At 25.7% G+C, this 17,865-nt stretch overlaps 1 protein-coding gene across 2 annotated transcripts in view; it reads right to left on the minus strand.

Moving 5' to 3' along the window:
• The window catches only part of LOC107169611 (solute carrier family 23 member 2), a 61,844-nt gene extending 50,179 nt beyond the window's left edge, over positions 1 to 11,665 (minus strand). Inside the window, exons 1-3 of one of the 2 annotated variants that reach the window (XM_089216599.1) lie at positions 11,463 to 11,665; positions 7,348 to 7,435; positions 6,516 to 6,650 (exon numbers count right to left, since the gene is read on the minus strand). In XM_089216599.1, the coding sequence (XP_089072725.1) occupies positions 6,516 to 6,650; positions 7,348 to 7,368 (156 nt within the window). In that variant the 5' untranslated portion in view covers positions 7,369 to 7,435; positions 11,463 to 11,665. Of the gene's footprint in view, positions 1 to 6,515; positions 6,651 to 7,329; positions 7,436 to 11,462 lie in introns of both variants that reach the window. The other variant, XM_089216592.1, reaches the window with a different exon arrangement.
• Between the last annotated feature and the right edge of the window lie 6,200 nt (positions 11,666 to 17,865).

Consider the following 17,865-nt stretch of genomic DNA (forward strand, 5'->3'; position numbering starts at 1 on the left):
ATATGACATAAAATATATTAAGTTGACATGCGGATTATTGATATTTGAACAGCAATTAATACATTTAAATAAAATTTAAATGTAAATCTCCATTACGACTCGTATAAAAGTCGGCCTTCGAGCGAAGGGTGGCGTACTCTGGTGTTAAATTCTGAACTACCAAACTGCCGAGATTTTTTTCGTCAATATTGTGCCATTGAAAGATACGGGAGTGTTGTCACCGTATATTCTCTACATAGTGAGAAATTCATCATAGGCCGTCCGATTCTTATCGGTGTTCCAAGACTGATAACAAAGTGAGGCGATTTTTATTTTTTAAATATTAAATATTAATCATTATTATAAGCTAAAATTAATTAATTATTAAACCTAATTATTCTGAATTAAAGTACAATTTAAAAATTAATCTTATAACAAAAACAAAATGGGTATTTAATATTATTATTTATTTATTATATCATAATATTATCACAAAATATAATATGTTCACTGTTTAATGCCTCATTGCCAGTTATTGGTTTTTGAAAAGTATCAGTTTGGTATACTTTGATCTGGTAATTTCGTTTTCTAATTTCATGGAACATCCTTATGTCTAAATATTTCTGAATAACCAACTTAGTCAACTAATCTTTATGTGTATCAACAATAGAATGATTATCATCACAGACACTATTGATTGGAAACTTATCTTGTATTGAAATAAATTCATTTTAACTTGAGAACAAAAATAAAACTGACTGTTTGTTATTTTTAACATTATAATAGCTTCTAAAAACTCTCTCCGTTTTCAAGCATATTTTTATAATAGTATCACTGGGCTTATACAATCCTCCACGGTCCTTTTGACTAAGCAACTTCCGACTTCTATTTGAATTACTATTAGATGTATGTGTGTACATTTTCTTACAGTTTTCAGCAATTAGTAAAGTAAACTGAATATAAGTATATTTAGTCTGTTTCGATAATTTATTTACTTGGCGAGGAAATTTTTTACTTCATACGATACAATATAAGAACCGTGGCGCTGGATGAATAATTAGACAATAAGACATTATAAATTAAAAATATTACAGTGAACATTTCTATACTAATCAAAATAATACTCTACAACCAATAATAACACTGTATATACTCTATATTATAAAATTTCCTCGCCAAGTAAATAAATTATCGAAACAGACTAAATATACTTAAATTCAGTTTACTTAGATTTATTTATGATATCACATCTTTATAGTGCTTTGAAATTACTGGTTTTATAAATTCTATATGAAGCGAAAAATGTTCTGGTTATACAATGATTTTTTTTTTGATTTTTTTTCTTCTTTTTTTTACTTAGCTAATTTTTTCACGGAGTTAGACGGAGGGTTTTTGTTTTGATTTAATTTAAGTAATCCGTTTGCGACTTATTAATGCTTAAATATTCGTTCAATTTACTACTACTGGGCAATTTTACAAACCCAACAGTAAAAACCAGAAGTCAAAACGAAATTTTATCTCAATTTAACAATACCCATAACGGTCATAATCGATGATAATAAGATAGATAAACAATAATACTAGAAAAAAAAGTGTCCTATCACCACTCCCACCGGAACACCGAGTATCAGTGAACGACTAGCCAGCAGCAGCGCGACTGTAATAGCGTTATAAAGTATAAAAATAACATTTTACAATTTACCATCATGGTTACAAAATATAATACCTACTGGTTACTGGTTTAGTGAGTAGAGCAATTGAAAATAAAATTAACTGTGAAAACTGTAAGAAAATGTACACACATACATCTAATAGTAATTCAAATAGAAGTCGGAAGTTGCTTAGTCAAAAGGACCGTGGAGGATTGTATAAGCCCAGTGATACTATTATAAAAATATGCTTGAAAACGGAGAGAGTTTTTAGAAGCTATTATAATGTTAAAAATAACAAACAGTCAGTTTTATTTTTGTTCTCAAGTTAAAATGAATTTATTTCAATACAAGATAAGTTTCCAATCAATAGTGTCTGTGATGATAATCATTCTATTGTTGATACACATAAAGATTAGTTGACTAAGTTGGTTATTCAGAAATATTTAGACATAAGGATGTTCCATGAAATTAGAAAACGAAATTACCAGATCAAAGTATACCAAACTGATACTTTTCAAAAACCAATAACTGGCAATGAGGCATTAAACAGTGAACATATTATATTTTGTGATAATATTATGATATAATAAATAAATAATAATATTAAATACCCATTTTGTTTTTGTTATAAGATTAATTTTTAAATTGTACTTTAATTCAGAATAATTAGGTTTAATAATTAATTAATTTTAGCTTATAATAATGATTAATATTTAATATTTAAAAAATAAAAATCGCCTCACTTTGTTATCAGTCTTGGAACACCGATAAGAATCGGGCGGCCTATGAGGGTTTTTGTTTTGATATCACCAATTTTTATCATTTATACCTCAATACATTTTTATTAATTTTGCTTCTCGAGAATTAGCATATAAATGTCTTTGCCACCTCTAGGCCATCTTTCTTTATTAGAAGTGAGATCATTACATCTGAACCAAAGATTTAATTTTTTTATTAAACTTGTATAATGACCATGATGTAATGATTCCCCGTGATGACAAATCGCAGAACATATTCTATACGTTTTTTCATCAACTTTTGAAGATGTTGTTGACAAAGATATTAATGATACATTATGCATTTTTTCTTGTAATTCGTTCCATAATTGTAATTGTATTCACAAATATTGTCTTGTACTAGATACGTTCATTACTTTCGAATGGTTTCCTGTGATCCTACAATTACTACAATTAATTTCAAGTATTGTTTCTTTGCTAAATTCATTATATAATGAATTTAATGTAACTTTATTCTCAATAACTGTTAGAGGTAATATATAGTTGGGCGTTTTATTGGTTCTAACATCATAGCAATTTAAACATGTTAATATCGATATTAATTCATGTTTTAGACAATTTTTAAGTGAATCACTATGACAAAGAAGGGCATTGATAAATTCAGCTGCATCTTGTTGCTGAACATGATTAAAATGTTGTCATAAAGATCGTCTTAAAGGAATACTGTTAAGTGGGTTCTGTTGTAACAAATATGAATTAGCTAATTTAGTCAAAGCAGAATGTTCTTCATTTTGTACTAATTGGTTTATTATGTAATGGCAGTTAAAAATCATTTGTAGATACGTTTGCATAATATGATACTCCATCATAATTTGTAAAACCTGGTAATAGTAAAAGTCGATTTGGTAATTGATTTATGAATTGTTTTTGTTGAACATCTTTTATAACATTTTTAGTTGGATTCACCCAAGGTAAATCCTTAATTTTGTTGTGCTTTTTTAAATTAATGTCTATTAACTTCAAATCAGGACGATATTGTTTTTTCAGACGGTTATACTCATTAATTGCTGATGTTTGAGCTTTAATATTTACAGGATCAAAGTTAACTAAATGTAAACCGTTTAAACTAGTGACCCTAGATAGGGTAAATAAATAAATAAATAAATAAAAGCGACGTAGCCATAGATAATACACGTAATAGTGTGAGGCCGTAGTGGGAGACCGGGAGGGGAGACTTTGAGTGGGGGAGCGTGTGTGGGGGCCGGTCGGCACGACAACGCGTGAAGCGGCCGCCGTGATTCCAGATTTCAATATAATTTTTCATTAAAAATGTTTCACGTTTCCTTTAATAACTTAATTTCTAACTGTACGATTTTTATGATTTTTACAAAAGGATCATCTGCATGATTTTCCTCATGTTTTGCAATTTACTAGGTATAAATTGATTCAGTAGATAATTAATTATCTCATCTGACAAAAAACGCCGAAATTTACACGGTTTTAATGGGAAACTCCTGCTTCGAGATAATATACACTGTCGTGCCGCCGCTTTTATTTTTTTTATTTAGGTGTTTACTATTCTGTAAACGTTAAAATTATTTTTTCAGTATGTTTATAGATTTTTGTTATAGAAAGTAGGTATTGCCATTTGAAAATCGAAAGTTGATAGTGTTTTATAAAATAAGGGAGGAAGTTAAAATTATCAAAATTGTAACACAGTGTAAAATAGTAGAAACTAGAAAGTTTAAAACAAAAATTATTTTAAAATTCCTTATACTTCCCAAGATATTAATTGGTTCACGATAAAAAAATCACCCTGTATACTGAAGTTCAAATTTGGATGAAATAAGGTAGGTATTGAAACTAAGTTTTTGTTATGTAAAATTGTTATTCTTCGATATTTACACTTTTAATATATATAATTAATACATTTTATAGACACAATAACATATTAAAATGCATCTATTTTGGTAAAATTTAATTCAACTTACTGTATCACTAATGTCTAAAGCAAAATATTTACTTAATAGGAATAATATCATAAAACTTACCGAGTTGATAATATAGGTTGAAGGGTTGGCGATCTTTGCTCAAAATCGATTTTCGTATACAATAATTTTATAAAATTTAATTGAAATTTACTCACCCGTTACGGCGGGCGCTTGTAAATTGCGCCCACATTAAGTAGGTAGTAAAAATACTATAGTAAATTGCGCCCGGGATTTTTCGGGGTCTTAAACGGGTATAGTAAATTGCGCCCATAGTATCTACTATCTTGAATTCATCGTTATTATTATGTGTATTTTAAAAATACTGTTGTTCATTTATTGGTGGATAAGCCGAACGTTAGGTTAGGTTAGGGCTGAATATGACATATTGTGAAGATGATGTCTTATTACTATATGCAGATAACTTATAACTGTATTTTTATTATTAACATTTTTAACCTAACACAAAATATTTAAACTATAATTAATACCATAATATTTTTTTTAAATTAATTTTTCTATTTTTATTAATTCCTAATTTTTTTTTTTTTTTTTTATTCATTTCAAGTAAGCCAAAAAAAAACATTTTTGAAGGACAGTGATAGTCGCCTCCTCGTGGTGTCCTCTGGGTAATGCTAAATTACTATCATAAAAATAATACTTCTATTGGGCGCAATTAACTATACAGAAATTTTCCTGAAAAGTACCGGGCGCTATTTACAACTATTTCCTTTCGTTGGGCGCAATTTACGTTTGCCCGTTACGGCAACCTTTCTAAACAGACATGGACTAATTGAGCCCAGAACAAAATTTGTATTTTAGGAACAATAATCAATATACCAATTGCGCTTGTATTCAAATTTCCTTACCTGCAGCTACTTTCAAATATGAAAACATTATTGTTCGATCTAATCCCAGTAAATTAAAAACTTAGTTATTGATCAATTTATTATTGCAAGTTAAAGTGACTGATTACAATATTATATTTTATATCATATTCGGTTATTTTATGAAACGTTATTATTATTACCCATATTTGATTACATCATTCATTATTTATTTATCTATATGTTATGTCTTATGTATATTGATAATCCCCAAAAAACCAGTTCGTGTATTAATTTATTATATACTTATACGTTTATAAGTTTTATTACTAAATAATAAGTTTTCCTTAGGTATTGAAAAATATTTTTAGCACAATTGGTCTATTGACCCTAAAATGTATATAGTGCTATTGGTCTATTGGCCCTAAAATGTTTAGAGTGTAATTATTGGTACAGTAGAACATCGATTATCCGTCCCCCGATAAACTGTCTTTCTCGGTTAATCGTCAGACGCCACACTTGCACGGATTACTTGCGCGTTGCAGTAAAATCTTATGACTTTGTGTATGAGTAGATTAATCTAAAACTTTCCGTCAATATCTGCTAGGTAAGCCAGTGATGCCCAACCTTTTTTGTTTAGCGTGCCAATTTGATAAGCAATCATCTTCGAGCGGGCCACTAAATATACGTATTTTTTTTATTATATTATTAACATTACTATTATAAAATAAATAAATATAATTTTACTTTTATTAGAATTCTTTGTTTTATTTAAAAATTTCAAATTTGTAACGGGCCTGCACACAGATCACTTTCGCGAGCCACATGTGACTGCATGTGGGTTGGGCAACACTGAGATAAGCGATAGGTGCATATGTAAATATATATAATATATATATATATATATTATGGGTGAGATAAAAACAGTCAATTGCGATAGAAATCACATTTTGTTTTTGAAAGCGTACGTAATTGTAAATAATAAAAAATTCTAATACGTAGAAAAAAAAAATAATAATAATGTACTAATAAGTAATACCTAGTACCTAATTATATCAATATGCATGTCATAATTATTAAAAAAATTAATGAATAATATGTATGTGTGATCAAAACATGTTTGTTGTTCACGTAACCCGTTAACTGTCTTTTCGATCATCCGTCAAAGCTTTGTTCCCGGGACTGACGGTTAATCAAGATTTTACTGTATAATATGAAAAGGTCATTTTGTGCGCAATTGGTAAACTGCCTTCTAAACACCTACCTACTGTACATCAGAGTAGTACCCACTTTTTTATTTTGAATTCAATTAGTAAACATTTTTTTACATACTTGTAGAGCCATGAAGATACATAAATACCATGGTGGATTATCGTCAATGCCGTATGTTATAGACAATCCTTCGGTGTTTCTAGTATTCGAATTATTTGGTTGGTCAATAGACTGAGACGATATAAACTCGTTCGACTAAAAATAAAAATAAATATAATGTTAGGCAATCGATGACATTATAATAACTTTCAATACTTGTGATAAATTATAATTATTGATTATTGTTAATTATATTATATATTTTATTAACCATAAAATTGATTGTCCAAAACAAGCTTTTAATTATATTTATTTCATTAAATCTTTTTTTATATCTTGACTGGTCACTATTTACTTTAAATTTTATTTGAATATATAATTCTTTGTATTATGGGTTTACGCATAGTTTTTTTTTTTTTTTTTTTTTATGAAATAACTAACAAACTTGTATTATCATAAATTCATCGGTATTTAGGTGTATTTTGAAGTTAATGATGAAATTGGTAATTAAAAAAAAAAATTTATAGTATAATTTGTAGCTGATTTTAAAAATATGAATAGTTAAATAATTAATATTTTCCCGTACAAAATAAATAGCAATAATAATGTATAGTATTAAAAAATGAATTAAAATAATAATAATTTATGTTCTTATAAAGTAGAGCAATACAACGAAAAATTCTCTTTTACAATTTTGATTTGAACAATAAAACATATACATTATAGTCATTACAATTATTGAAATATATTAATGTTTTACAGACAAAAAATCAAATTATAGCATTCGGAATAGTAAATAAACTATAATATAGTTAATAATATTATCTATACAAACGTTTAGGTTGACATTTACAAATCCTTTCTGGTCATCCATGATCGAGATGGCAGGAATAAACTGTACGCTGGATGTCACTCTTAGTCGAGGTCTGATAATGTTGTGGCTACAAAAATTAAAAAAAATACACTCAGACAGTAGAAATCAAATAACTGATTACAAATCGATTATACTTGGTCTTTTTTACCATAATAATATTTTATAAGTGCATGAGTAGAGGTAGTAGGTATATAAATATTATAGCCATTAATCCATCGTAAATTGTATTATCTTATTTGAAGTATGAAAATAAAATATTTGTTTATTTAAGCGGCATGAACAAGTTTGTTAGGTATACAATTAATACCTATCTATAATATACATTAAACTATTGTGTGTGTCCAGAATTCAACGTCAATATTAATCAAACATTGCCAAACACTACTGCAGGTTAGGTCATGTTACCAAGTTAAATTGAAGTTGCCAGAATTAGAATCCAATCCTACTCAAGTCAAATGTTTGTAATTATGTGATTAATGATTATGAAAATAATTTTTATTAATCAAAATTTGAACTGATAGGTGATTATTTTATCGCAATACCAAGAAACCAGTTACCAATAACCTTTACATTTACATCTTAACCACAAAAATCAAAATAATATAATTTTTTTCTCCAGAAATCACAGTTTATGGTTCATTGATCAACGTGAAGTCACCCGAGTCCTGTAAAAAATACTGTAATTTGTAAATGATTACAACGATTATAGCATTTGATCATAATCGATGTCATTTGGGTCTCTTGGAATAGGGAACGAAGTCTCAACGAGCTCGTCAGTCTACATGTGCAGAATTGTATGGGTTCTCTCGTTGAACATAGTATACACTATAAATACCTAAATTTATCATCATTATTATAATTATAATCATAATACACGGTAGAGGCTGTGTGTATCTAACTATCTGTTACATATTTGCATATGACCTTGGCCATATATTGTATAGGTACTAGGTAGTTAACGTTTTCGGTCATCTTTCACAATACACAAATTATTTAATTATAATTGAATATAACAACTAAAAGAAATGTGTCTATACAGGGCTTTAAACGCCATAAAAAGGTATAAAATATATAGGAACTCTATTTTATTTCAAACGTTCCATGTGTGAAAACGTAAATAATTATTTTGACTTAGTCTTAAATGTTTTAATTGTCATACATTGACATAACTGATATCGATTGGGGATACTTATATTTATTGCTTTATGAAATAGAGTTTTTAGTACCCCCCCCCCCCCCAAAAAAAAAAAAAAAAAATCGTTAATAGGTAATAAGACATTGCATTATTAATATTTCTGATTAATACTGTGTATTAATTCTATTTATTTAAAACTAAACAAGTTATAATTTTTTTATAATATTTTATAAATTACTTTAATTGACAAAAAAATTAAAAAATTAAAATCAATTTTAAAAATGTTTAAAAAATTTTAATATTAAAAACAGAATGAAATAAAAGACATACAAAAAAAAAAAAATAACAACAAAATAATCTTGACAAATGTCAAGATTTATTATAGTGATAAATCAAAAGCAGAGAAAATATGTAACCATGAAGATAAACCAAGATTAACAATTTTACTTATATTGTAGTAATTTAAAAATACTATTTCTATAGTATACTTTATATCTACGAATGCCTGAGTGAGTCAACTATATAATTAATCTGATTTGATTAATTTGGAATTTATTTTATAGGTACCCATATTTTTTTCTGGAATCATATTAATATAATTAATATAGTATAATATATATTTTACTGACAAACCGTCTCCGATCAGAATCTTTTTTAGTATACAATGATATTATATTATAATTAAATTAAAATTTGATACCATCCATTACAGTAACCTATTGTACAACAGAACAACATCCACTTATCCACTTGTTTTTTAAATTAGTTTTGACATTATAGTAAATTGAACCATAATCAAACTTATAACTAAGAACATAATCTGTGATCTCTTGTTAGGTTTTTCAATATTTTAATTTTTAAATGAATTAGAAGAATTTCCAAATATTAATATTTTGCATACTCATTATTTGCTCAAAAATTAAAATATCGTAAAAATAATGAGACTATTTTAATTTTGTAGAATATAAAATATATTTATCTGATAGTAATATCTGAAACAAAGTAAGATATATTTGTGAAGATTTTTTTATTTTAATTTATGGATAATAACTATTATATCTTATTAATCAACTACTATAGTTACTACAGTTAGTATAGTAATTAACAAATAAAAGAAAGGAGTCACAACAATCACCCGTATACTGGCATCAATAGCCCACGATGTCGCGAATTATAATCATAAATCTAAAACCATAATACTTATTTACTTCATGAAATAAAACAAGATGTGTTGATATGGACACATCCCACATAACTTCCAATAAAGTTCAAAGTTATCCTAACTAGACTATTGATCGGGCACACACAAATCACTCATAGCCATTTAATGAGTAAAAATTACCCTCCAATATGTTCAACATGCGGCACCGATCTAACAATTTAATATATGAATGACCTATATTGATTGATCTCAAATCTTCCTAAACACCTGTCAGAATCATTAGGTCTCAACAGTTCATCACTCTCAGCCCCCTTAAAGCTTATCACAGGGGCAGAACTTAAAATATAAAATGGTATAAATAATAAATTTGTTGATGTAAATATTGTAAAAAAAAATGTAACCCTGAAATGGCCTATGTCGCCAAGAATAAATTTATGTAAGTAAAAAAAAAAAAATAAATACTTATTTATTACTCATTTATACAATAAAACAATAATCATATATTGTTTAAATAGTAATATAGTAATATTATATCTATGATTATGAATTACTATTCAAGTGACTTAGATCACAAAATGACGGATTTTTATTTTGTTAAATAATACCTACCTTAAAAATTAATTTTTTTTTTTAATTAACTGAACTTATTATTTGAAGTTAAGTTATTAGTATTTTTAACTTATTTAAATTTATTTTATGTATTTAAAATGTTTATTAATTTCGTGATTCAATAAATTTAAAAAATACTCAACATAACTGAGTTAAAAATATTATTACCCGGTTCAGGCTTGTTTTTTTTAGTTTAAAATTTTGATATTTATAATAGCAGAATATATATAATAATTTGTTTTGTATAAAACTGTGTTGTAGGTGCTTACTTACAAACTACTATAAGATACCATGGATATTGAACTACTTTATTCTATTAGATGAAATTTATTTTAACATTAAAAATATCATTGTTTATATAAATTAACATAATACACGCACAGTTAAAAGTTTCATGTACTCACGAACGCTGAATAATAATTTTAAATTACATAAATATAATTAAAATTAGTTATTACAAATTGTTATATCATATTATTCTTTGTTTAAATAGATAATTTGAAATTATAATATCCATAAATTAAAATTACGCATATATTTTTTTTTGGTTTGGTTCCAATATTAACTACTTACGAATAACCTTGTAATCAAGCCTTAGAAAATATAAACATTTTATTGATTTGAAACTAAAAATAGTTTGCAATAGTTTGTGATTTTGATGGATTTATTTTAAACTTAAATTTGTATCAGTGTAAAGAGTGGTACCAAAATGGTAGGTATAAAATTGTTATATTATCGTTATGAAAGAAATTCGTATATCAATTTTTAATTTAAAACTTGTTTTAATGGTTTACAGATGTACTATCTAAATTTGAATTATAACTCACTGATAATTTATTCTAATTTTAAGCTTATAAAGTTGTCATATTTTTCACAAAACCTTTATATTATATAACGCCAAATGTCTTCAAAACGTTTTGGTGGTTTATCAAATGTGATTCATGTAATATATAAATATATAACTAATATTATATAGTACTTATGACTTATGAGGATTTCAGATTTACTTAATAATTATTACGTACCTACCTATTTTACTATAAATATCAATAACAGACTTTTCACATTTTTTGATCAACATTCTAAAGAAATCATAATTATGCGAGAATCTCCGATTTGCATTTATTCTTACCAATAATTGATGAAATTCATAAGATTGATTTTATTTATACTAAAATATTAAATTACCTATTTGACAATATGATTTACCAATACTGATTTTTTTTAATAATTTCACACAATTTCGTTATTCACTAGTAATTAGAACATAAATATAATAATTTATTGTCATTACAGTCAGTTTTTTTAACTTAAATAAAAGTAAAACTATTTAAATAATTCTGAAAACCTATCTACTTATCATTAATTGAATTAATTGATATGACGTGATGTCCATACACGCGCACTTCAAATACAACTAATTCCTTAGTGGAGCATATCAGTATCGAACATATTAAATTTTGAAGGTCTTAATTGTATTTGTTTTAGATAAAAATAAAAAATGTTAAAATATCTTTTTATAATCATATTTAAAATTATCTATTGTATTTATTTAACTATCTAAATAGTTTTTTCTTTTCTACTTTTGTGTGTTCTACATGTAAAAATTAATTTATTGTCTGTTTTTATTACCCGAAACACAGCATTTAACTTGTTACTATGCAAATTTTATTGCTGGCTGTCAATAAAACTTAGAAACAAACAATTTAAATCAATCGAAAAGACTCGTGCATTTAAGCATTATGTTTGTTACTTTATCTGCTTATTGTCAAAAATTATCATTGAGTTTTAGTGTATATAATAAATATTAAATAGTATATAATATATATATAGGTATAGGTATAGGTATATAAATATAATATATAATACACAGACATACAAGGTGTCACGCAACTTACTGATAATAGACAATTGACTACATTCTAGACTTGGTGTTGTTACGTATTTATTATTTTATAAGTATACAATTAAAAATAATAGTAATTTTTAGATTTTGAGTAATTTGAAAAAAATATTTGAAAAATTAGTTATTTATTTTTGATTCTGAACGAAGTGATGAATGTATTGACTTTACAATGATGTGTTTTTTTTTTTTGTGTCTGTGTACAGCATAACTAGTCGAAATAATGCTTCGATTTCAAACTTTGAGGGTGGTTTCCGATGTAAAATTGAAGATCCTTGGTGCATTATAGAGGTCAAAAGCAAACATTTTCAAACAGTTTTCAAAAAAATCAAGAAAAACAAAAAAAAATGACAGAAAAACGGGAATTTTTACGCAAAACCAGTTTTCGATCAAATCGATATTTTTATATGGTTGTAATTCAAAAACTAATCACTGTAAATACTTGAAATTTTCACCAAATGTTAATGTTAGTGATATCTATATATAATTTTCAAAAATTATCGACTTTTTTGAGTTATTTATAGACCACTGAAATTTTCGATTTTTTTGAGTTTTTTTTTGAAGTGTCAGTAAAAAAATGTTGGACGACCAAAAAAACTTGAAAATTTAATACAAGGTTCCTTATGAGCTGTTCTTATTGTAGCTAAAAAAAAATTAAAAATCGTAAGTCACAATTTTTTTTAATAAGCGTTTATAGTTCAAAATTTTACGAAATCTGTCGAAAACGCGAAAATTTGCAAGTAATTTTGAAGTTTAAAAATCATAAAATTGTTTGCGTTTATAACTAAGGATTGAAAATACAACACTAAGTTTTCCATAAGTTTTTATTCAAGTAGCTATAGAGAAAACTCGAAGCATCATTATAGGAAAAATTTTAAGTGCGTTTGAATTTCAAATTTTTACGAAATAGCGTAACGATAACGATTTATCCTCAAACATTTAAAATATTTGTCATTATTCAAAAAGTATAAGTATACTTGAAAATTGTATCAGTTATTTAGGTTGGCGTTTTCTTTTCATGATTTAATTTTCAAAATATTTTGACTTTTTTTGAGATATTTATAGACGACTGAAATTTTTAATTTGTCTGAAAATTTTTTTTTGAAGTGTCGATAAAAAAAAAGGCTCATAATATATTTTTACAATAGCAGATGAAAAATAAAATAAATGTATAGCCACAATTTTTTTTTTTACATGTATTCAAATTTTAATTTTGACAATATACGTAAAAATCACAAAAATCACAAAAATTCGTAAATTATTTTATCTTAGAAATTCATAAAAAATGTTCCTTTTATACCTAAGATTTGAAAATTTAATACAAGGCTCCTAAAATAGTTTTACAATAGCATTTGAAAAATAAAAGAAATATATAGTCACAAATTTTTTTTATAAGCATTTACAGTTCAAATTTTGACTAAATACATAAAAATTATGGCAATGTTCAAATTATCTTAGATCAAAATTCATAAAAGTTTTTCTTTTTATACCTAAGATTTGAAAATTTAATACAAGGCTCCTACAATATTTTTACAATAGCAGTTGAAAAATACAAGAAATGTATAGTCACATTTTTTTTTTACAAGCATTTAAATTTAAATTTTGACAACATACGTAAAAATCACGAAAATTCGCAAATTATAATAAGCTAGAAATTCATAAAAAATATTCTTTTTAAATCTAAGTTTTGAAAATTTAATACAAGATTCCTTACAAATTTTTCAATCTTTATCACAAAAAAATGTCCGCCGAAAATTCAAATTAAATTTTTATTAGCATTTGAATTTGTCATCTCGTTTTGGGGCAGTAAAAGTGCTTCGATTTTTGACTCCAGTACCTTATTCGATCAGAAAGTGAATCTAGTTGGTACTTTGGTGGTCAAAAGTAAAAAATTCTTATATATTTTTTTAAATAATCAGGATAAACAAACTAAAAATTAAGGGAAAAACGGGAAATTTTACACACAATAAGTTTTCGACAAAATCGATTTTGATTATTGATGTAACTTTAAAACAAATGACCATTAATACATGAAATTTTAACCGAATGTTTTTATAAGTATATTCTATCCGCCGTGAAATTTTCAAAAATGTTTGACTTATGTTGTACTATTCATAGGTATATGAAATTTTCGATCATGATTAGTTTTTTTAAAAATTAATATCGATAAAAATTTATTTTTTGGGTAGAAAATATTGAAGATTTAATACAAGGCTCTTAATATATTGTTACAAAAGCAGTTGAAAAATAAAAGAAATTCATAGTCACAATTTTTTTTTATAAGCATTTAAATTTTGAATTTTGACATACGTAATAATCACAAAAATTCACAAATTGTTTTAAGCTAGAAATTCATAAAAAATTTTCTTTCTAAATCTAAGCTTTAAAAATTTAATACAAAATTCCTTAAAAATTTGTCAATCTTTATCACAAAAAATATGTCCACCGGAAATTCAAATTAAATTTTTATTAGCATTTGAATTTCAAATATTGACAAAAATTCGTCAAAACCATGAATATTTGCAAATTATTTTGTAGTTCAAAACTCGTATTTAAATCTAAGGTTATAAAATTTAACACTAAGTTTTCCATAAGTTTTGCTTCAAATAGCTATAGAGAAAATTTGAAGCGTCATTATAGGAAAAATGTTTTGAGCGTTTGAGTTTTAAATTTTTACGAAATCGCGTAATGATAACGATTTATCCTTAAACCAGGTATGATAATATAAAGTATTATGAATAATGATAACTACATGCAATGTTTTTGGAAAAATTGATTAACCATGCCTTATTCAAAATGCATCCTAATTGAAAAATAATTTAATTGTCTCAAAATAGAATATATGACAATATTTAAATATAATATATCCTAGACTGACAAATCGTCTCCGTTCAGAATCGTTTTTCGTATACAATGATACCTATCATTGCATTCAATCCCATCCATTACAGTAACCTACTGTACAGGCGTACAGCAGAGCGACATCCACGACTTACCTGCAGCTTTTTTTTAAAATTTTGTTTTATTATAACCAATCAAGGACTCGACTGCGTTGGCCGTGGTAAGAGTGTTATATGACTTTAGGATTTAAGTATAAAATGAATATCATACAATTTTTTTAACACTAAATAAATGGTAAGCAATAATTAGTTAAACAATACATTACAATACATTAATCATTAATGTACAGTTAAAAATAATAAATTTAAAATGTTGAATTCCTCACAATATTTTGTGATGTATTACAATTTTTAAATAGCCCCTCTCCCCGCTTGATTGAGCTCCAGCTACGCTATTGACAATCAATACATTTGGACTCAAAGAATAAAATATGCAAATGCATAGAAATCCTGTCCTTACGAGTAGATTTACTTTAACAAGACATTTTGTTTGGCCTTCAAGTATATATTTTTGTTCACAGCACGTTTATGAAATGCATTTTTAATTAATTTCTTAGAAAAGTACGTTTCTATCATTTTATATCCAGCGACATGGTAGTGTCACGAGCTAAGTAAAAAAAGGTGACATGACACGACAGTGTGTACTGTATATAGGTATACAGATGAGCGTCTTACGATGATTTGACATATCTATCTGTCACCTACGTCCAAACGATATTACAGTGAAATAAAATACTTTTCACTGTTTTAAAAAAAAAAAAATAATTTTTAATTGAAAACGAAGAAAGGTACCGCGGACCACCGGTCGGGAAACACTGCTATAATGGATGTGTTAAATTTGACAATGACAGGTTTCATTGAATACGAAAAACAATTCTGAACGGAGATGATTTATCAGTCTAAGATATAATATTAAATTACCTAAATTTAAATTTTATTAATTATATTTTTATACGCTTACAAAATTTTTCTATATTGATTCTGGATTTTATTTTTAACTGTTATTTGAAGATAATGTTATGGAGAACCTCTTGTGTTGGGTTTTTATCCTTAGGTATAAATTACAACATATATGCATTTTAAACTTCAAATTTCATGCAAATTTTCGCGATTTTGACATATTTCATAAATATTTGAACTTTATGCTTATAAACAAAAATTATGACTAACGGTTTTTGATTTTTTTACCACGATTAGTACAACTTATAATAAACCTTGTATTAAATTTTAAAGATTTTTGGATGGCCAAATTTCTTAAATTTTAATTTAAATAAAAATAATTAGAAAAATCGAAAATTTCAACTGTTTATAAATAGCTAAAAAAACAAAATATTTTGAAAATTTAGTTGTAAATAAATAACGCTAATATAAACATTTGGTGAAAATTTAAAGTATTTACAATGATTCGTTTTTGAGTTACAGCAAAATAAAAAAATCAACTTTGTCGAAAACTGATTATGTATAAAAATTCCCATTTTTTCGTTATTTTTTTATGGATTTTCTATAACCATCATTTCACGTGATATTTATTATTTCACTTATCATCAATGGCAATTAGCCGTGTTTATTTTTGCCCTAATGTATTAAGTCCTATACTTTTAGTGATGAATTCTTCATTTTTGTAATTGTACAGTAAAGTTACTTTATTGCACACTTATCATGTATTCGGATTTAACATACATTTGGTTTGTATTGCTCGATTTATTAACTGCCCAGATGTTAGGACTTATAACAGTGCAGTAAAAATATTTCAGATATAGGACTTATTTTATTTGATCATAAACATTAACTTTAAAGAAGTTGAGTTATAATAATTTGTGTTTTTACAAACACTTCCAGTGATATTATTTTGTTTTAAGTCATCCCAACGTTTTGATAAAGTAATGAGTATTATTACTCTTATGATATTATTGTATTAGCTGCCTGTAATATTAATATTATTTCATAAATAATTATAACATATCAAGAAATATTATTAAACTAATCAGTTGAGCTTTGATTGTCTATTTCATAGAACTAGTTTAAAGGTTCATACCAATAAAAAAAATTTCTTGGAGTTATTATGATTTCAAATGAATAATAATAATATTATATTATAATTATTGTTAATAATATGGTTTTATGATAAGACATTATCATTATATGTGGCGTGTGGGTAATATTGGATAAAAAAATATAAATAAACAATTTAGTATTTACTAGATATAACTAGGTGTTTTTCATTTTAATTTAAATATCTAATACCTACACTATTTCAAATTTTCAAGGTTTTATAAAAGAAAATATAATAATTTGTTTACAAAAAGTAATTGTTATAAGTCCATTTTAAATTATAAGTCCATGGTTATCCAAATTTATTTTGTCACATATTTTTAAGTACATATTATTTTTATTTTTTTAAATGTCATTAAAATAAATAAATAAATATTATATGAATTCAACTCATATATTTAAAAGAAACTACATATATTTTTAAGTTAATTTCAATTTAGAAAAAACGATTTGATTAAATATATTACTTAAGTTAAGTGGATGTAAAAAAAATTAAAATTAAAAATAGCTCTCCCGTGCAATTTCAATTTTGTGACTTATAACAAGGCGTGTGCACTAGTCATCGATGTAATAAATAATGCACAGACCCCATTAAAATTACTAAATTTGTTTTCAGCCAAGTAAACAAAATTCGGATTAATTATTTATATATATATTACACATTAGATCATATACTTAGATTCCATCTTATATCACACATTAAATAGCATTTATCTTTAAGTTATTTTCACTAAGC

The sequence above is a fragment of the Diuraphis noxia genome, unplaced genomic scaffold, assembly GCF_037042655.1.
Source record: "Diuraphis noxia isolate RWA-SAM2 unplaced genomic scaffold, SU_Dnox_SAM2 contig0001, whole genome shotgun sequence".
NCBI lineage: Eukaryota > Metazoa > Arthropoda > Insecta > Hemiptera > Aphididae > Diuraphis > Diuraphis noxia.